General features: G+C 51.3%; 6 protein-coding genes across 8 annotated transcripts; 3 read left to right on the plus strand and 3 right to left on the minus strand.

The window, feature by feature from the left end:
* Positions 1-105: 105 nt before the first annotated feature.
* AAFC00_002987 (uncharacterized protein) lies at positions 106-2731 on the minus strand (the record flags this gene model as incomplete). Of its 2 annotated transcripts, none has more annotated exons than XM_069342389.1 (12): positions 106-178; positions 227-302; positions 353-419; positions 469-585; positions 638-791; positions 847-966; positions 1031-1171; positions 1227-1332; positions 1385-1475; positions 1526-2126; positions 2179-2442; positions 2508-2731. In XM_069342389.1, 12 exons carry the CDS (start codon positions 2729-2731, stop codon positions 106-108), a joined length of 2034 nt encoding a protein of 677 aa, XP_069198891.1. The 2 variants fall into 2 exon arrangements, with proteins under 2 accessions (XP_069198891.1, XP_069198890.1); XM_069342390.1 differs by having other exon boundaries at positions 1385-1478.
* Positions 2732-3862: 1131 nt separating this feature from the next.
* On the plus strand, positions 3863-5662 carry AAFC00_002988 (uncharacterized protein; the record flags this gene model as incomplete). The annotated part of the gene is made up of 1 exon (XM_069342391.1): positions 3863-5662. The coding sequence occupies one exon, from the start codon at positions 3863-3865 to the stop codon at positions 5660-5662; it is 1800 nt and encodes a 599-aa protein (XP_069198892.1).
* An 842-nt stretch (positions 5663-6504) lies between these two features.
* AAFC00_002989 (uncharacterized protein) lies at positions 6505-8130 on the plus strand (the record flags this gene model as incomplete). Its single annotated transcript, XM_069342392.1, has 5 exons — positions 6505-6540; positions 6733-6910; positions 7083-7228; positions 7360-7670; positions 7773-8130. The coding sequence occupies 5 exons, from the start codon at positions 6505-6507 to the stop codon at positions 8128-8130; spliced, it is 1029 nt and encodes a 342-aa protein (XP_069198893.1).
* Positions 8131-8203: 73 nt separating this feature from the next.
* On the minus strand, positions 8204-9750 carry AAFC00_002990 (uncharacterized protein; the record flags this gene model as incomplete). 2 transcript variants are annotated; one of them, XM_069342394.1, is made up of 3 exons in its annotated part: positions 8204-8282; positions 8340-9596; positions 9653-9750. In XM_069342394.1, the coding sequence occupies 3 exons, from the start codon at positions 9748-9750 to the stop codon at positions 8204-8206; spliced, it is 1434 nt and encodes a 477-aa protein (XP_069198895.1). The 2 variants fall into 2 exon arrangements, with proteins under 2 accessions (XP_069198895.1, XP_069198894.1); XM_069342393.1 differs by having other exon boundaries at positions 9653-9735.
* Positions 9751-10215: 465 nt separating this feature from the next.
* On the plus strand, positions 10216-11221 carry AAFC00_002991 (uncharacterized protein; the record flags this gene model as incomplete). Its single annotated transcript, XM_069342395.1, has 3 exons — positions 10216-10329; positions 10455-10996; positions 11116-11221. The coding sequence occupies 3 exons, from the start codon at positions 10216-10218 to the stop codon at positions 11219-11221; spliced, it is 762 nt and encodes a 253-aa protein (XP_069198896.1).
* Positions 11222-18822: 7601 nt separating this feature from the next.
* Positions 18823-20922, minus strand: AAFC00_002992 (uncharacterized protein; the record flags this gene model as incomplete). Its single annotated transcript, XM_069342396.1, has 9 exons — positions 18823-18846; positions 18913-18972; positions 19026-19554; positions 19618-19826; positions 19879-20043; positions 20098-20150; positions 20205-20226; positions 20417-20569; positions 20650-20922. The coding sequence occupies 9 exons, from the start codon at positions 20920-20922 to the stop codon at positions 18823-18825; spliced, it is 1488 nt and encodes a 495-aa protein (XP_069198897.1).
* Between the last annotated feature and the right edge of the window lie 121 nt (positions 20923-21043).

Below are 21043 nucleotides of genomic sequence, written 5' to 3' on the forward strand. Positions count from 1 at the left end.
ATCATAGTTGAGCAGATCTTGTATCTCATACAATGCATAAGATCTTTCCTCATAGCGAATTTCTTCGTTTGCCACTCCACATTACAAGATCGTCCCTCGTAAGGCTTATGGTAAGCTCATGAATAGTCTGAGCAAGCTGGGATAATGTGGCGAACCAAGTCCGGTCACTGGATCCCATCTGTATTGTGTCAGCTGATTCGTCTGCCTGTCACCGTGTTTCACTTACCCCTCAACAGCACTGAAGCCTGAAGAACCGCAACCTGGGTTCGAGCCGTTCTTGATGTCTATGAGGACATTGGGATCTGTGAGAGCGTGAGTTCGTGACGTTGACATGCGGAACAACCTAACTCACTGGCATAGAGAGTTGGATTGATGAAGCCGACTGGGCCCTTGCCCACTGCTGTACGCTCCTCATTGATCTGGTTGTATTGTCAGCCTGGATCAATTTTCAAGACTCGCAAACCTTACCAGTGTAATGATAGAGGCCCAAAGTGGAGAAGCTAGACTGGTACCATAGTAGTGGTAGTCAATACCATCAGTATATGCCCTGAACAATGCACCATTTGCTGATACGTCAGGTATGCCCTTTGTCTCATGTCAGCGACACCTATACGGCTTCGATCTCAAGTCAACTTACCCTGCCAGCACGGTTGTAGATTCCCCCATGCGAACCGATAGATGAATTTGTACCGTCATAAACGTAATACGGGTGAAGAGGATCATGTCTAGCAAAGTATTCGCCCACAGCTTTCTTCTGATAGTCCGGTGTTTTGAAATAGTTGGCGAATCCACTAGAAACAACATGAGTTGCGAGGTTTTCTATGCTGTCGTCTAGGACATGCTCACCCTGCGCTAGAGAACAACGAAGCATCGCCTCCTAGATCGGCTTGTAAAGCACTCTCGGGATCGAGTACGGTCTGGTCGGCATAGAGCCTAGTAGCTCCGACTGCCGTGATGTATGGACAGCTGAACAGCGATATATGTCAGCGTACACCTCCAGACCAGCCAGATAAACAAATGACAAACTTACTTTGCAGGGTAGTCCGGGTTATAGATGGTTTCATCTGCACCGAGGCAACCACTTGGGCTCACATCGCCTGGGTAAGAGGCCACTCCGTAATCAGAAGACGAGAACATAATGGTGTGCCCTTGGAGAGCAAGCTTCATAAACCTGTGCACAGTCATTAGGCAACTTCCACATCCAACGTCGAGGAGTGTTCACTGACTCATTGCACTGTCTTTTCTGGTAATTCGGTGGCAGGTCGTACTCTGCTTCGCCGTAAGAGCCTGTGATGACACGAGTAGGCTTGTAGACGCCGCATTGTAAAGCTCCTGTCTGCTTGTTAGCTTACTATATTCTGGCTCGGGGAAATGTTGAGCTTACCTTTGTATCCTCCGGCAGCCGGATCAGGATAGGATGGATCAATACCCGGGCTATCGCCAGTTATTCCATATGCGGTATAATTACAGTACGACTGCTACTCTTAGCCAGGGATACAAGTCTCAAAATAGAGTATGAACTTACCCCGTCCAGGGCATCGAGGAAGGTATTTAAGAAACCCTCGTAGTCTCCGCTCAGCTCCGCTTCTGCATAGTTGAAGTCATCCGTCTGATATAGTGTAACCGTTTGCGGATAAATAAGACTGTAGGCCATGTCTAAGTCAATGTCAGATTCGCCAGTGTTGAGGGAACTATTCTGAGCTACAGGAGCTTGAGCACCATCAATGAAAGCAGGGATTGGTGCCGTGCCTTGAGGGACATTGGGGGCATATTGCGCGAAGAAGAGATCAAGGTCCTCCTGAGCATAATAATCACCATCCTCGAAAATACCCAGTGAATTAACCGAGTCATGAAGGGTAGCATCTGGTATCATGTATAGTGCTTTGATGCACGCAGGAGTGATGTTCCGACCACAGTCCTGGAGTTGCGGAGGCAATTGATGAGCACCACCTGGCATGACCCAAGGGTGCGGACTGTGAGGAGGAATCATATGGGGAGGACCAGGTCTGTGTTTCCAGGCTGGAGAAATCGAACGTTTGACAGTTCGCTTCTTGACAGGAGCGGATAATTTGACGCCAGGAGTGACATAATCAACATGCTTCTTTACATCACTTGGAATGTAGTAACTACCTCAAGGTTAACAAAGTATCTCGTGAGACATACTCTTCATTGACATACTGTTCGCAGCCAATCCTAGTACTACCTGTACGCACATGCTCGTGCTCATGGTATTCGGTCTGGAAGAGTCGTTCCGCATCTTTAGCAGGAATGTCCATGGCCAACCAACCTTTGTTGTCAGATTGAACGATATCATTCTCATCGATGCCGGACGCGATCAGCCAATCTTTGACTACTTGGACGGATTCTTCTTCGGGTGCGAATGCCTCATGAACCTGTTCAGCGGTCCAATGCTTACCAAAATTTGGAGACGAAGGGTGAGACCTTGGCCAACATTAGTAGACGTCCTTCTAAATGCATAGAGTAGTAACTATCGATGGAGGACTTACACATCCATCAAGTGATCATAACCATGCTCAAGATTGGTTTGTACTAGTCCAATACGGATTGGCAATATTGCATCTCGGTGCACTCGGACGCTTCTTGTCCATGCTGATGGACCGTCACTTCGCTTCTCGTGCAATACATGAGAAGCACGACCACGGTAGGTGGATGCAGCCTCGCATACGACCGAGGCCGCCACTAAATTACGCACTACTTGGGCAATCTTCATGCTGCCGCTCTTTGTGTTGTCTGGATATAGCTACAAGAGTCCCCATTGCGACCATCGTATAATACTTATATAGATATAGCCAACTGCTCCTGATATCCTTGATATTGAGATACTGGTATGAAGCAACGGCATACAATCGAGTAGACATGGTATCTGACCTGCCTAAGGCAGGAAAGCCTCGAGCGGTCTAGTAATTTAACGATAAGATATTGTATAAGGTCTTTTGGAGCAACTGCCCGTGGTTATCAAAGATGCATGCATGAGCGTGGGGTAGATAAACCTTGCATAAAGTATGTTCTGTACCTGGCTAATCACACTGGTTACAGTATATCACCAGGTCGATCACGCTTATGTGCATGAAGAGGCCGCACTGGAAGACGAGGGATATTCTTCAGTCATTTCTCCAGAAGCTTCAGCTGTCTTTTCCCCCTTTGCATACTTCTCACCATTCGTGAGATGGCATAACAATCCACTATCGATGATGATGGAATGGCAGCGCAGCTGCGATTCAGGCTCGGACGCAAAGCAAGCAGCGGAGAATTCTCCTCGCATTGCAATCAGGAGGACGAGATGCAATGGTACGATACTGCCCTGTAGTACTCCGTATATTATTGCGCACTCTAGAGGATATGTTGAGAGCGCCAATGAGAGCGCCAAAGAAACTGGAGTCGATTGACCGCCTTAATCAATCATGTTGGACAACACACTACGTGAGACATATTGTAGCACCGTCCGACAGCAGAGTATGTCGTAGGGCTACCACGGCCCACGATCTGAACATTGGTGGCCGGAGAAATCGACATAGCCACACATATCGAGTCTTTTACAAGAGCGCAAAGGTAATTGCAATATGCACTTACTTTACTAGATCAAGCAAGGCGTGCCAACCAATCTCCACACGGCTCTGAAGGTTGTCCCGGCGTTGGATTGCGACCTACTTCTCCATCATTTACATCATCATCACTGACTTACGCCGAGCCGCGTTCCTCCAGCCGCGTGCCTTGTTTGAAGGTAGCGAATGGGCCAAGTTTTCCACGCGTTCAACATTCTTCGTTAACAAAATGCCGTTGACTTCCTGTGTAGGTTTGCTTGGGACAGTTCCTGCAGGTCCACTCGTTCTTTGACCTCAACATGTATACTTATAGTAATATCCGTTGCGCAACGGTTTTCGTCGCAACTACTCTATTCTCATCTACTCTCGCTCAAGATGCTGTTTCTGTCACACCTGCAGCCAAGGCGGCGCAAGCCTCTGGTTTGTCGCAGCAGCTCAGTCGTTCATATGCAGGCATGGGCATAGAGCCATCGAATTTGTTTTCATTCACTGGCGGAGATGAACCCAATCAACTATCTATCAACTTGCTCCAGAACCTGGCCAACTACTCAGGCGCTCCACCGCATCTGCGCATTGGTGGAAACACTGGTGACTATATGATTTATAATGCATCATACAAAGGCTTCGATTTGCACCAGAATCAATATTCTACTAGTCAAGGCGGCATGTCTTCAAACCAGTATATTTTCGGGCCCGACTATCTCAAAGCTCTGGATAGATTTCCCACGGATACTCCTATAACGTATGGTCTGAATCTGGCATATGAAGGGGCTGATTACGCCGATATAATCGCCGCCGAGGCTGCAGGTGTACTCGACGAGCTGAACAACACTAAAGTTGTGTCTTTTGAGATTGGCAACGAGCCCGATCTCTATCTCGAGAACTGGGACTCCCTCAGGACTGGGCAATGGGATGGTACGACGTATACCCAGCAATTCTTGGATAGAGCTGGGATTGTCTATCGCCGTGTCCTCCAGCCGCGGGGCATGCCTTCGACCTTCTTCGAAACCGCTTCCACAGCCTCGACAATATCAACGACCTTCACTGTCCAAGATCTCATCGATGCAGGCATGACTGCGGCAGTGAACGGCAGCAAGTTCATTTCGTCCTGGAACCAACATGACTATTTCTATTTCATCTCAGTCAGCACCTACCCCCTGACATTGGAAGCGATGATGAACTTGGATCAAACCGTCAGCCAATTCAAGTACTGGGCGTCGGAGGTTGCAACGTCCTTGAAAACGGGTTTACCATACAATCTGCGTGAGATGCAGAGTGTTGGACCAACTGGCCAGGATGGTGTCAGCAATACTTTTGGCGCCGCTCTCTGGCAGCTCAACTTCTTCTTTTACGCTGCAAGTCTCAACATTTCGAGCGTGCAGATGCACATGACAGACAACTCCTTCTCGGCCCCATGGCAGCCTGGAAACATGAACAACGTAGGTCCCAACATTAGACCGACCTACTATGCATATGCAGCTTTCGCTCAATTGCTCGGCGCTGGAAATGGAACCACTCAAATCGCTCCTCTTTCTCTCTCGTCAGCTATGCCGAATGTCAGAGCTTACGCTGCATATGAGCAAGGGTCTCTTACTTCCGTTGTTCTTATCAACGCAAACCAGGCAAATGCGTCTTCAACGTCCAAGGCAAATCTTACCTTTGCCGTAGACTTCTCTGCGTTCGCAGGTCAAAAGGTGTTCCTTTCTTACCTCACCGCAGATGGAGCTGACGTCAAGTCCAATGCAACCTGGAACGGCATCAGTTTCGAGCAGGACAGCGTCGGAACCCCTAGCACCTCGGAACAGAGCGCACAGGGTATTGATATCGACAGCAACGGCATCGCAACAATCCCTGTACGAGACAGCCAGGCTGTAATTGCAAGAATTGGCTCGGCATTGGGGTCTTCTGATGAGACAACTACGCCGACATCTTCGTCAGGTAGCAGTACCACGCCCGCAGGGTCTAGCGGTACCAGCTCCGCCTCCGCCTCTGCGGCTGCTGCTTCAGCTACCAAGGCTTCGGGATCTATCGCAAGCTCCTCTGCTTCGCTGTTGATGATCTCCCTAGCCCTTATGTTCTGCTTCTTTATGGGCCATTAGGCCCTTGTACGTGGACGTGATCACCTCACGTCTAGTCGCTTTGCCCCTCCGTTACCTATGCTTCGGCGATAATCCTAGACATTTAATAAATGACTGATCAGACAATAATGAAAGGTCCTATAGACTGTATATAGACCCCACGAACCCAAATTTCTCGAACCTTGATATCACTCGGAAGATACTTATCATTAGTGGGATAACAGAAGAAAGGTTGCTGAAAGCCTGACTTCCAAACCTAGCTAGCTTTTCATGTGATTCAGCAGTGTTAGACGCACGACCAGACCGCTTCTTGTCACACTTGCAAGCGATGAAAATGACAATCTTCGTTCCTTGGAGAAAGGACGAGAGAATAATTCTACAGGGGGCAAAGTGTACGGAGTAAAGCACAACACTACAATAGGCACTCGAAAATAGAACGACTCGAGGGCGACCCGGTCCTGCTCGGTATCGAGCAAAGCCGGGCGCAAGGCTATTCTTGCCTAATGTGCACCTCAGTCATCTCCCTATCTGTCGTTCTCCGCCAACCTTATCGTCCGGCCTACTGTACCTGGTTCATTCGGCCTAGTTTAGTTGATCAAGGTGTCCGTCGGCGGACATTATTATAATCGATAGCGAGACGAGATACAGATACAATCTTCCCCTCCTCTCTTCTTATATGGACCCGTGTTGTAGATAATCCCAGTCTTTGATAGATTCGTCACCCAACTCTAGTTCGCGTACATGGAGACAGTCGAGTGAGCTCTTCGATATCCCCATTTCGTTGATAAAGGGCAAGATCAGTCCCGCCGCCATTTCCTCCCAACTGCCATTTGCGCCATTTGCGATACATACAGTCGACCAAGATGTTACAGATCCAATGCTCAGGCACGCCGTTCGAAGTGAGTTTCCGCAGAGATCAGCCTTCATCCCATCGAACGGCCCACAAGCAGCAGCAGCAGCAGCAGCAGCAGCAGCTTCTCCAGCCTGATCTTGAACCACCCCCAAGCATAGCCGAACGCCACCCTCCTCCATATCTCACACAACAAGACGTGCAGAGCGAGAGACACACACGAAGACTGATAAGAAATCAGATAGGCCACCACCACGGCTCGGCGGCGAAAGAGCTGATCGAGCGCTGCATAGCCTTCTACACGACGCTGTTCCAGGACTCTGCGAAGCTGACATGGTCGCAAGTGCGGGACGTGGCCACGCGGGAGTTTGAGCCGAGGATCAGGACTAATTGGCCTGCGTATTATGAGGAGATGAGAGGTGAGGACGCTTTGTTCTGACTTTTGTTCACTACTGCTTTTTCGTGTTGTTGTCTATGCTACTGTTTGGGTGTCTCTGGATGTTTGGGATTGGAGTGGGAGTGGTTGAGTAGTGAGACAAACGACGATTGTGTCAAGAAGCGTATGGCTGATATGTATATCCAAAAACACAGGTATAGCTGCGGGGGCAGGCAAGCAGGTCTCGGACATCATAGCGCTGAACGTGCGAACCGAGATAACTTTCGGCCTGTTCAGCGACGGGTGCACTGCGCTTTCGTGGCGCGAAGGGGAGGCTAGCTTCCTGGCTCAGAATTGGGACGTGAGTTCATCCCAGCACTGCACCCTTCTTCTCTCGCTCTCTCTCTCTCCTCCCGTGTGCCCTCAAGTAGATATCCAGCGTCAGCTTGTGAGAGCTACATAGCTAACGACGTGGCTGCACGCAACGCACAGTGGATGCGCCAACAAAAAGAGAACCTCGTCATCCTAACCATCGAGCAAGCGGGCAAGCCGACGATCAAAACCGTCGCAGAAGCAGGTATGCTGGCCAAGATCGGGCTCAATAGCTCTGGCGTGGGCGTATGTCTCAATGCGATCCGCGCAAAGGGTATGTATCCCAGTCGACTGCCGTGTCATTTGGGTCTGCGCATGGTGCTGGAAAGCGAGTCTCGAGACGAGGCGATTGCGAAGCTGGAGGGGTTTGGGATCGCCTCGAGTTGTCATATGCTTGTTGCTGATCGGACTGGAGGGATTGGGGTTGAGTGGTGAGTTCCCAGACTGGTTTCTTTATATTCTGAACCTTTCCGCTTCCTTGTTTCTCAAGAGAAAGACAAGTCGATAATGCACCAGGCTGACCAAAGACACAGGAGCCACATCGACGTTGCGAAGCTGGCGATGAACGATGCTAACCAGGTGTTCCACTCCAACCACTTTCTGCTTCCACACACAGGCGTCACAGAAACGGTCTGGCTTGAGGACAGCAGAGTGCGCATCAAGCGTGTCGAGGAGCTGTGCTCGAAGCTCGAAGGCACACTTTGCCTCCGATCCGTGCAAAGCATTTTCACAGATGAGAGTAACTACCCGTACTCGATATGTCGAGCGCAGGAGCAAGGAAATCACTCAGAGACGCTGTTTAATATTGTCATGGACTTGACGAACAGTGCGGCCAAAGTGATCGAGGGTAGACCGACTGAGCCTGAGGCGTTTTACGAACTTTCCTTTTAGTGAATATTCTTGTGTTTATTCAATACCAGTATAAATTGACATCTACCTATTCTTTGTCATGTATAGACTTTTCCTAGTTTGTCAGTACAATGTCCTCGACTCTATAATGGTCTGCGACAATTCTGTAGAGATAGCTGGGTGCATGACCGCCCCTGTTTAAACACCGTCAGCGATTGCGTTCAAGGAAAGTCACAATGCAAGAGACTCACAAGTTCGTGATGTAGAGATCCACCAGATCGGCGCTGACGTAATCGTAGATGGGGTTGACGACCTCGACATTCTCCACCACATCGCCTTCGTCGAATCCAATCACCTTGCCTGGGTCTCCGTACTCGACAAGCTCCTCCATATCGAACGGATAGACCGGACTGAGCTTGTAAACACCACTGACCACAACAACGGGTGTCTGATGCACCTTTGCCGCCTGAGCGATCGTCAGAGCACCAGCAGCTGCGATTAGCCCTCCGTTGGCCAAGACGGTGTGAGGTGCGAGAATGACCTTGTTGATGCGTGACATGAGCGCAAACACGGCCGAGTCTGGAATGACGATGACTGTGATACCCATGGAAGTCAGCGGCTTCCATCTGTCCTCGGGCTCGTCGTCGTCGTCGTCTTTCTTTCCACCAGTCATAATCGTTGCATGGGTGTCCACGTGGTCGTTGGGAAATGCTTCAGCATGAACAACAGTAAACTTGCGCTTTCGTGCCGCGTTGATCAGGAACTTTTGCACAGTAGTCGATGATGTGTGAGTGAGGATGATTTCGTTCGCGTGGATGTGCTCCAGCGCCGAAGCGGCAATCTGATCATCGACAACTTCTAGTTCGTCGAGAAGCTCCTTGATGCCATCAATAACCTCGGCTTTGATGTCCACCTTAGGTTCCGTTGGTGGAGTGGCAAAACCTCTCGTCGAGGAAGCGGACTTGTGCACTGGTGATTGACTACCAGGAGGTGGAGTTGGGACCGGAGAAGCCTCATCTGGATGCGAAAGAAGTCCGAATAAAGAAGTAACGTGAGGTCCAGGAGTAGCATAAGACGTGTGAGAGCTCAGGAGCGGTGGTCTAGCATGACCCATGCTTGACGAGTCAGAGCCTGCGGGCGAAGCATCACGGCTCGCCACTTGCATGTGATGTGGTAGTGAATTGGCCTGGCTGAGATTAGAGAACCCCGACAGGCCAGGTCGTTGGAAAGAGTCGTTGTGGCCGGGCTGTGGCGATGTGGGGGCTCCAGCATCGCTGTCGGCGCCTTCCTCGACAACTTCGCGGATGAGACCCAAGACTCGTCGAACAATGTTTCCGACTGCCATTTCTCGAGGCTGAGCCGCGATCAGACGCTGTCCGACCTTTCGCACACGCTCAATTAGAGATCCGGCATCCCGCACACGAGAAGTCGCCACAACTCGCAGGAGGAGCTGTGTCGTCGCGATAGCGCATGGCCTTGAGTTCCTGATCTGACGTCTCTTCAGTAATCTTTATTTTGTTAGTTATGGCAACTATCAACATAGCAGATATAAAGATCTTCGTACGAGATGAAGTGCTCGATAGAGGTCTCCACATCGGCATGTTTGAGGGACTTTAGAAATGAAGATAATCCAGGCTGTGCAGACATGACTGCAGCGGGCATTATGATGAGTTGCTCAGATTATTCAAAGGTCTCCCAGCCTACAAATAACGAGTGCAAGCAAGCCAGTCAGAAATTGTCCTCGTCAGAAATGGAAGTCTATGGATGCTTGGCTTTCCAACTTCTTGGTGAATGATTAGTACAGTCGGGCAATTACGTGAACCAGTGAGATGGTGCAGATGTCGTTGTCAAGTGTTGTGTTCTCAGACGGTATATCAATTCATCACAGCACAAATTCCTGCATGTGATATGACTGTGACTGGAGATTCAGAGCGCAACGCATCGATGCCACACCGGCTGAACCTCGGAATTGTTTCTTTCTGCCCCGCGGCGCGTCAGACGCGGGACCCTTGAAACAACAAAAAACACCTTGATATATTGGTCCAGTGATTTGTTTAGTAGTTGACTTGACAGAATATAAAAAGAAAAGAGGAGAGATAGAGTCCCCCCTTGTCGACGCACAGAAACATGGCAATGTCGTTGAAACCAGGTCTGACGCCTGCAGAAGTTGCATTCATATGCGAAATGGAAATGGTGACGGTGATACCGCGTCAACGTCTTGATACGCTCGAGTTGCTAGGAGTGAGTTGCACCCAGCTGTACGTTCCTCGTCAGTCAGTCGTTACATAGCACATACCATAGAGAGGAATGTGAAAAGGACTGCTGCGACTCAATCTGACAATTTCTTCCATCTCCTCTTGAAACAGGGACCCACACAACCACTGAACCCTCCGTTTCCAACCTCTCTGCCCCTCTGGCTAGCACTACTACTCAAACGACAACGACGAGCGAACATATCTCCGCCGGCATGGCTATCTCCCTCGGCACTATCGGCGATTCTAGAAATCGAAGTCGAGCACGACGAGGCCTTCTCGCCGCCTCCAAACCTGCCTCACCGCACAACAAACCACTCTTCTGACCTCGGATCAACGACAAATTACCTCGACATAGCAGATCTGGAACTCGCGCCTCCCTTCTTACAATCATGCACCACGGCCGCATCGCCAGAGGCTTTGCCGTACCATTGGCTCGAACTCAGCCACATGCTGCTGTCTGCCGCGCCCGACGACTTCGAGGAACCGGATACCGTGCGCCGCTTACTGCGCGATCTGAGAGAGGTGCGCATGGCGAAGCTGCGCAAGGGAATCAAGGTCCTTGATGCGGGGGGTGGTGTGCAGATGAATGGTGCTGGCGGGATGGAGATTGCTGAGAGCAGGAATTTCATTGTCGGCGTTGTGGATGGGTTGAGGTATGTTTTTTGTAATATCTTTTCCTCTGGTGTTGAGGTCTCTGGTGCTTCGACTTGCACTGGTCTCCCTGCCTGCTCACGATCTATTGGTTCGTAGAGACTTACCTAGAACAAAACAGGAAACTAGGAGCGTCGCGCGAACAAGCGCGCAGAGAACGAGAAGACGACGAAGGAGACGACTACGCAAAAGATAACGACGATGACGACGACGAAGACATGCTATAACGCAACAATCTTGTTCATCATGTTGATGTGGGCCTCGGGAAAGGAAGAAAAAAGACCTTCACCCAACCCATGATTGCCTGGATGATAGAATATACCCAAGCCGTCCGTCACGCTTCAGCTCGAAGGAAGAAAAGAAAATATTTCATGATCATCAAAGCTCACGAATGCAAGAGTACGAAAAGCTGCGCAAGTGAACGTCAGAAGACTCACTCGGGCCGCATGCATCCATCTCAGGACAATCCCCTAATGTGGTTATAGGCTGAGAGCAAGCTCATCACAGCACTGTGCAGAGAAATTCCAGTCACGAAGAGAATATTGATAGTATGGTTGATCGATTGACCTTTCTCTATAGCTCTTCTTCCCTGCTCTTCGAATTGTAAGGACCCAAAAAAGAATGAAAAGTTCAAAAAGATGTTTATGGTGGGGGATCGTTGTACATAGTTAGCGTCTACAGTAGAAAGAACAGCATGACTGGTCAGTTCTTCTTCTTTTGCTGCTGCTGCTGCTGCTGCTCCAAGCAAGAAGAGAAAACAAAGAGCATGAAAAAGGGGCAGAAATTTACAGTCTTCCTTTGCCGGCTCACCCTCCTTTCTAATCATCGCATTGAGAACATGAAACAGAAAGCAAGAAAATGGGATCTAGCGCCGCGCTCAATGTTTGTGTCAGATGCTCATATTGGTGGAGAAAAGGTTGACATGTCTTTTGTTGTGAGAAGACAGGCGGCCAGCCAGTCCACAGCAGCCCACTCACCAGTCAACCAGCCAACCAGCCAACCAGCCCAAGCCAGGCCAGACTGCGTTCATCCCTTGGCTATGACCACCATGCACCCAGAGCCCGTAATAAATGTCATATATAAACCCACGAGGACCAAGAGGGTGTAATGTAAAATAGACCGAAGAAGTAAAATAGGAAGAAGAGTAGAGAAGAGAAAAAGGTTTGACACCAGCAAATAAATAACACCATCACCGTCATGAGCGTTCTTGGCTCTTGTTGCCATCGTCTTCGTTGCTGATGACCTTTTTCATGGTATTGTTACTGCCGCTGCGTGATGACTTCTTGGAAAATGCCGATGATCCTGTTTCCCTTCTCTGGCGATGCTGCGATTTCAAACTGCTGCTTCCGAAGCTCTGTCGTATACTGCGTGGCATGGATCGACGACGGACCATCTGGAGACCCTCATCGTCGTCGGATGAGTCCTCGTAGTCATCTTCGTCTTCCTCGCTTTCTATTGCATCATCACCTACGTATCCGTCGTCTTCAAGGTTGGAAAAGGGCCGTAACTTCATTGCATCACCCACCGTCAAGGGTTCTCCGCCCACGACTAGCGTTTTGCGGTCGTCAGTGGCGGCGTCCGAATCCACTGTGGTGACAGATGGGATAGAGGGATTCGAGAAAGTCATCCATGTACCCGTGCGGAATCGATCTTCTGACGAGCTGGGCGTCATGATTGGTAAACCACTCGAAGTGCGGCTTGTTGGACTCGTCTCCATGGATGGGCCACTTGAGACACCCTCTTGGTGCAGCTTCACATTTCTTCGGTATTCGATCTCATCGTCGGGGCTCGGCGGACAAGTCGTAGGGCTCATTGGTCTCACATTGTTGCCGAACGATGCTCTTTCTCGACTCTCCTTGGCTCGCTTGCGCAGGTATTCGTCCTCGGCGCGGCGAAAACCCTCTTCCGTAGAGTCATTGGCGATCATCCTGGGACTCTTGGACGAACCTTTCGGAGCCATGCCGGCATCGAGCATTCGCCGTGCAGCCAGAGAAGCGGAAGACGCCTTTTGAGCTAGACTGAGACTATCACGATGGCCTGCGACAGAGTGGGACCGGGAGTGTACCGGACTGGTTAACGCGCTTCCGACAGCACTTGTTGGTGCACTTCCAGCGGTAGCGAAGCATTGCAGTGCTTGGGGAGGATTGACGTGGCCAGACGCTTGCATGTTATTCACGGCTATACTAGGGCCGGCATGTGGGTCCATCGGGTCTGTAGGCTCGCGGTTGGTGTAGTACTCTGTTTCATCCACACTGCGCCCGGCGGCGCTCCTGTCTCTGACAGTTTTCAGTATCCGCCGTCCAGCACCGCTCAACAAGCCCCCAAGGTTCGATACGGTGGACGTCTCGCTTAAGCTCAGAAGATTGGGCGACGAGGGAGGTGAGCCAACTTTCGGTGAAGACATTGTGCCACCCTGTCGGATGGTTCGTGCCGAGGTCGCGGTTGACATGGCTGCCCTGGACCTCTCGGAATTTGCCCATAGAGTGTCAGACGAGCGCGATATATCTTTGAAGTCAGGCGACAGCGCGGTAGGGGTAGTTGCGGTCGTGTCGCCCGGTGACTGGATCGGACTGGCGGTGACACTTTGGGCTAAGGGGTGCTCGCGTTCACGCGAAGCTTGTAGTGCAGTAAATATAGACTCGTCTCCGCGTAAGCTGTTTCGCCTGCCCTCACCACCGGGAGTGGTGATCGGCGAAGGCACCGATGAAGCATTGGATCCAGATGTAGACGGCGCTCTTGGTCGTGCAGTAGCCGATGACGCGCGCCCCAGTCCGCTCATAAGACCTCCGACTGTTTTCTTCAGGCCTGAGCGTATACGCTCGACAAGTTTAACAGGCACGACGGCGTCCTGTAATTCTTCTTTAGATACCTGGATCTTCTTGCCTTGTGCTTGCCGTGATGGATCCGTGTCGCTCAACCAGAGTTCTTTGTTTTGGATGTCCTGCAAAACCCAGGGATGATGGCGTACTTCTTCTAACGTTATTCGCTGCTCAGGATCCTTGATCAGCAGTCTATGTAAAAGGTCGAGGAGTGAATCGTCAAGTTCTTCGTAAACAAGCTCGTACTCGGAGCGTCTGCCAGATGCGGCAGGTGGAAAATAGCGGCCGTGAGAGGAAGGTCGTGATTTTGGTCGTGGGTCTACAGGTCGCAATCGTTTGTGCGGGATGTAGATGTCTTCGTCAGCTATTCGTCTCATGACAACGTACTCGCTGTCAACAAAAGGTGTTCGTCCAAAAAGCATGCAAAATAGGGTGATTCCCAAAGCCCACACATCAATGGCCTTACCGACCGAAGGGATCGTCTCGCCATCCAGTGGCATGTCTGTGTAGCATAATTCGGGAGCATAGAACGCAGCGGTGCCGACGGTTTTAGCAAGCTCTTTGGCTTCGTCGAAATCCTGTGCGTCGGACTCGGAGAGGTTCTCTGCTTGTTCGTCGTTGATGGGGCGTCCAAGGTACGAGACACCGAAATCGGATATCTTGGTCCGATGCTCGTACGTCTGTAACAAGTTCGGAGGCTTGATGTCGCGGTGTATGATGCCTTGCCAGTGCAGGTACTGCAACCCAAGAACGGTATCCCTGAATGCGACTCTTGCAGCAGGCAGTGTCATACACGGCACGTGCAGAAGTTCAGGGTGGATGTCCGAATCCAGTATCTCGATGGCTGCAGATGCGTATTTGTTGCTGGCCCCGTAGTGGGAGAGACCACGCGCACCGAAGGATTGCACACTGCTTGCCAAGCTAGGGGTTCGCAGGATGTCAACCCCTTCGTAAGATCCATACATGGTCCCTTCAAGGTTAGCAGAGTCGGCGAATTGATCTAGTCGCGGAATCTCAAGAGTTGGCGCACTTGACTGGATAGGCGTGGGAAGATCCAGTGGTTCGCTTTCAGCGCGAGGCGCGGGCGTTGCCACCCTAGAGAGTGCTTCCATGCTGGTTTCCTCGGTCGTCGTCGACATTTTGGAACCACGCTCGATGTCGGACTCGTCGTCGTCGGAGTCGCCTCCAAACTCAAAACTCCACGCCTCAGGGCCACTGCCACCGGCAAGTCTCTGTCGTCTGAGTTTGCGAAGCTGTCGCCGTTGCTGTTTTAGTCGCCTCGCTCTAGCTTCATCCAGGATGGCCCGATCTATCGCTTCGGCTTCCTCGTCGTCGAACAGGCCTTCTGATTCTCTATCGTAACGGCGACACTCGATGAGTGCTATTTCCTTGGGCGCTGATGCTCGCCACACAATCTCGCCTAGCTCGACGCGCTCAAGAACAATGTAGACTTTCTTGCGTGCGGGGTCGTCTATGACTTCCAGCAAAGCGACGATGTTGGGATGACGGGCCTTTTTCAGAATGGCAACTTCTTTCTTGACCTTGTCTTCAGCGTTACCGAGTTTGCCGAGCCTGCGCTTTTTTGAGTACCTCTCAACAATCTTTATTGCGACATACTCATTGGTCTGAAGATTGCGACCCAGCTTGACCTTTCCGTGCGTACCTCTACCGAGCTCGTCGATGATTTCATAGTTGTTGATCAGTTTCCGTCCCGAGATGGGATCGATGTCGACATCCGCTATATGAGTTTCTTTGGGTGCCTGACGATGGGTGAAATGTAAGAATGGACTGGCGTAAAAGCCCTGTTCATCCGGACCCAGATCAGACGGCGGCGTGGCCGGAGGAGCAGAGGGGTTGAAAAGACCGGGAGTGACAGCGGGCGAGTGACCGGCAGACCTCGTGGCAGATTGGTGTAGCGATGCAATAGCCTGGCGGAAAGTTTGTGGTTGAGCAGGATGATAAGTCTGGGTGCGCAAAGTAGGCGGCAGATGGGGCGGAGGGTAGCGCTGTTGTTGCAGAGCGGAAAAAGCCTGGTTGGGATAGGCGGGTCCCGAAGACGATGCAGGGTATTTGGAGGTGACGATTGAAAGGTTCGCAGGAGGATGGAAATAATCAAAGTTACGCGCAGTCACTGTTACATTGCTCTGTGTGCTCGCTGTCGACTCGTGTGACTGATCTCTCTGCACACCGGGTCTTCCCATAATGTCCGGGTAATCTGCCACGCGACGCATCGCCTCGGGTGATGTGGTATCATTGGTCCGTCCGCGTTCGGTTGAGGATGAAGAAGTCGCCGAGTAGGATGAGTGCGAGACAGGCGAAGAAGTCCGACTGTGTATCGACCGAGGCTTGAAGTATCCATTGTCAGAGGCTCCATCGTTCAAGGCATCAGAATGCGTCGACCGCGGAGGACTGGTGGAAGTAGGTCGGGAGGGGTTGTTTGATCGCGGTGTCTGCGTGCCATCATACCCGCTGCCGGGTCTTGATTGTGTCTCGGCCTCTGGCCCATGCTCTTCTTCCATGGCCACTTGAAACAGCGGAAGTCCAGTGAGTCGCAGCCAGAGCGTGCGTGGTGTTGCGTGCGAGTCCACGGTGGCTCAGTCACACGAGGTGTTGACCAGACTGATGTCACTCGCACAGTCAAAAGCCAGCGGCGGGGCTGGTTCCGATCTCTTGGTATCGTGAGTCGCCAATTTACTGAAGGGGGAAATGATTCATGTCGAACAAGAGATTGTGGCAATCGACGGCTCAGCGGACCGGAAGGAAGTGAAGATAGAGACAAATACCGGTGGGTAGGAGGTGGTGCCCGCCAGCGCTGTTCGGGGGACAAGCTTGGATAGACGACGCAATAAGGAAAGGTGAAGTAACTTTGGGCGTCCGCGGTCGTGTGTGCCTGAGGTTAAGGTAAGGTACTTTACTTTACCCTAGCGACAGTGACAGCGACAGCGGTGACGATACTTGTAGAATGCCGAACTTTCTAGGCCGGGGTGGCAGACGATCAGATCAGCCCATGCAGATACAGAGGGACAGTTCACTTTTCTTCCGAGAGGCTTCTAATGTCTCTCTTATGGCACACCTGCACAATCAAAGCAACTTCCACAACAGCACCGACTGCCCGCAACAATTGGGTAGAGCGAAGTCGCGGAATCGAGGTGGGCTCCCGAACCCTTGAGAAGCGCTGACTGTCCGTCGATGCCGGGGCGTTGAGAGCAGGTCCGTGCCAACTTTGGTACAAGTACAGTGAGTCGTGTACAGCACTTTTTAGGGTAAGGTAAAGTGGGTGAAGTGAGGTAGCGTACTGTAGGGTAAAGGCAGGCTGCAAGATGAGGACGAACAGCAGACAAACAGCTAGAAAGACAGCGCAGGTGCAAGTACGATATATGTAGTAGGTATTGCACGAACATCACAGTGAGGAGGGTGGGTAGCAATGACGCTTGGAGTGACTGCTCGTGCGCGCAGCCCCATACACCACATGGAAGCAGTGAGCGAGCGCACCGCACGCAGAGCCCGGCAACAGGAGCAGCAATAAATGCGAAATGTGTACACTCAGTAATGTGAGGTAGGATCGCTTGAACTAAAAGATGAGGTACAGTACGCTGTGGGGCGTACCTACTGTACTTACCTGTACAGTAGTACTTTACTTCCTACCTGTGCAAGCGCAAAGAGCAAAAGTTAAAACTGCATGCGATGGTAAAGCAGCCCTCTATGGCTCTGGGGCTACATCACCTTACCTTGACACAACCGGTACAGGGATACTTTCGATGAGTGCCTCTTCGGGCATGGTAGAGCGCTACCCCTCCCGCCTCCACGCTTGGATTCTTGTTATATTAAAGACTCGTGCTAGCCACGGTGTTCACCAGAGCCATGTCCTTGTCAAACAATAGGCACCAACAAAAGTGCTCTTACATTCCGCCAAGATTTTGATGGATTGACAGTGAGGGGGCCAATGATGGCGATGGGTAAACGGAGTTGGCTGCACGGGTGGCTGCATGCCAAATGGCCAACCGCCGTGTGGTGAAGTTTTTTTTTTCCACCGATCCCCAAAGCCTCATCAATGGTCAACCCCTGATGTTGAGTGACCCGTGTGCATGTCGCGCATGCCAGCTTTTGCCTTGATACTGTGGGTCTTTGCCTAAATTGCACATTGTCAACGAGATCGTACGACTCGTGGCATAATGCCAATGTTAGCGGCCCAATCTAAGTAGCGAACCCCGTATCTAGCAAATTTGATGAGAACGCCTCAGTCGAAGTGTGGTGTCCGTTTCGAGACAGACTCATCTTGCGTGGAGATGCTCGACCAAGAACAATCTACAATTCTCATATATTGCATTATATCCAGTTGCAGGTGACGCCATTGGCCACAGTCCGCATTGGAGAAGTGCGACTGAAATCTGTACCTGTCATGGCACCCACCTGCTTGGAACAGTGTCCCGCGTGCAGTCTACTGCTTCATCGACGATCCCTTCCTTTTGCTGTGCACTGCTCGGGTCTATACTTTGCTCGCGTGCTCGAGGCTTAAACTCGCAATCAAGCACCAGCACGGTAATCGCAGACACTTTCACAGATGACCTGCCGCGGCCAACATCCTTTCTATAATCCGCATATAGTGCTACACTTTTTACTAGATGCAAATGAGCTAAGGAAGCCGTGGCGGGGTATAGATTGTGGAGTACATTGCCTAGTACAATAGCATCGATCCTCCAATAGCGCAAGCCTCTTTCACTCAGGCGGGTACTCCCGCAAGTTTTCTTCGATAATTCTATGGATGATACAGGTAAGGTACCTAGGAAAGGCACGCACATTGCTGTGCGTCACGTAAGCATCGCTTATTTGCAAGTTTGCCCAACCTTTAGTATTTTGCCTAATGCAGCTTGCCGATGGAGCGAAGATTGAGGCACAATTTGTGTCGTCTTTCGAAGTGTCTTGCTGCAGGCCACTGTGATGTAAAGCAGCGATACGCCCACAAAGAAACAATACGCACGGTACTTTTTATTCCTCATGCTCCTAGTACATCACATGCCTGGAGGCGGTGGCACCTTTCACAGTCAGTCCTGGACCCGTGCCATTTTAAGATCGACAGAACTGTCGAGCATGAGACTTACGGCATTGTAACCACTCGCACCGGGTGGAGGAGGAGGAGGAGGGGCATTGTCAGTCGGTGGCTGGAGAGTGCGTCAGTCTTCTGCGTCACCATCGTTCATGGACTTGAGCCTACTGGTGGAGCCGCATTGTCAGATGGCGGTGGTGGAGGAGGCTGTTCGCCATTTTGCGGTGTACCTGTTGCTTGAGGCATGCCGTAATACTCCATATACATCTTCATGTACGCTTCATAGCCACCGTACGCAGCATAGGGATCCTGTCCGGTTTGTTGATAGTACTGAGCGTAAGCTTGTGTGTAGTCGGGGGTGGCCGATTGCATGGCGTTCGGACTCATGGCGGCACCAGTCGCCGGTGCTGCGGCAGCAGGTGAGTTGTATCCACCGTAGCCACCGCCATAACCACCACTCTGTCCACCATACCCACCTCCATGACCACCGCCTCCGTGGCCGCCGCCGTAGCCGCCACGCTCACGATCTCCATAACCGCCGCCGCCGCCGCCGCCGCCACCTCTGTGTCCACGATCGCCGTAATCACCGCCTCCGCGAGGACCGCGCTCCTTGAAGGCTTCATACTGGCTGCGAACGTTGTTCAGAAGGTCGAGACAAAGCTCTTTGGCGCGTTGAACTTCATTGGGATCAGGACCTCTGATGCATCGTCAGCTGCGTGTCCTAGACGAGACTTACAAGGACTGGAGTAGCAAGACTTACGCCACATGCAAATACATCTGCTCGTCGCTTTCTCTTCCGGTTTCGTGCTCCATGAATCCGGAGCCACGACCCTTGATCTGGACACGACATCTCGTTTCTTGCTGAATGTGCTTGACGTATGACCCACCTTGTCCAACAACTTGAGCGCGCAGGTTGAAGCCAGGAATAGGTTCAAGGTCGACGGGAATCTTCTCCTCGGGCCATTTGCGCTATTACTTTGTCAGCTAATTGGTTTCAAATGGAGTTATGAATGAATCGCACTCGTCCAAGAGAGTCGCGCTCGACTTGTTCCGGCTCGCGACGACGGAAGCGTCTTTCATCAACAAGATTGGGAAGTTCCTGCTTCATTAGTTCTTCAATCTCGGCGACGGCTTTCTCTAAACCCTCTCTAGTAGTACTAGTGATGTGGAGATACAGAGGCGGATTCTGCGACACTGTCAGCTGGATCTCATATTTGCGAGAGGGGTGCATAACACATACGGCAGCAGTGGCCATACTCTTGTCTGGGTAGTAGTTGCCCCTTGTAGTGACATCTTCAGACACATAAGCAGTTATTCGTTACACGTTAGTCGAATGAGTGAGCATACCGGCGCCTGTCTTCTCTTTGATCTAAATGTCACACAAGTAAGGTCAGCATCTGCAAAACGGGGAGACTGTGGGCTGTTGCGCTAGACGTGAGCATTCTCTCCATTTGACAATAATCTGCTTGAGAATCAAAAGAACAAGAAAACCTCTGGTCTTAAAACAGACAATCTTTCGTGCCTAGGATTATCAGTGGGTTGCAGCAGTGTGTATTTACCATCTTCTGGGTTGAGCCTTTGGTCAGAGTGTATCGATTACGAAGGTCATTGACCTCGACGTCTCGGATGTAGTCTCCGTCTTGGGTGTATATGTCCTGGTTCAGCGGGGTTGGTCCGGCAGAGGGTGATTTTGCGCCACCTGGGCTCTCGGTCTAGTGGAGAAGAGGAAGGATGTCAGCCATGTCTTCTGATGTATAGAACTGTGAACCAAAGGCAGAAGAGTGAGTGATACCGAACGGATTGGGGGAACGTCTACGTGCTGAACACCCTTGCGAGCCTGGATCTGAGCATTGATTCTGGCAGCAGCGGCAGCGGCAGCGGCAGCGGGATCCTTGGACTCGTTTGTTGCTGGACTTCCAGAGTTGCGTGCAATCGGACTACGACTGCGTCGTGTCTCGGACTCCCTGTTGGAGGGTGAGCGGGAGCGACGGTCGAATCGCGATCGACGGGGTGGTTCGGGGTCGGTCTGATCGAAGCGCGACCGCTTACGAGGTTCCTCAGACATTGCGACGGTCTACTTGGTGATGTGCTGCTCGTAGAATGCCACGCGCAACAGAAAAAGAACAAAGTCTGGAAGATAATTAAGGTATACAAAGCAGACGCGGCCGCGACCGACGTCTGGAAGA

Source organism: Neodothiora populina (assembly GCF_041146345.1).
Source record: "Neodothiora populina strain CPC 39397 chromosome Unknown canker_contig_15, whole genome shotgun sequence".
Taxonomy (NCBI): domain Eukaryota; kingdom Fungi; phylum Ascomycota; class Dothideomycetes; order Dothideales; family Dothioraceae; genus Neodothiora; species Neodothiora populina.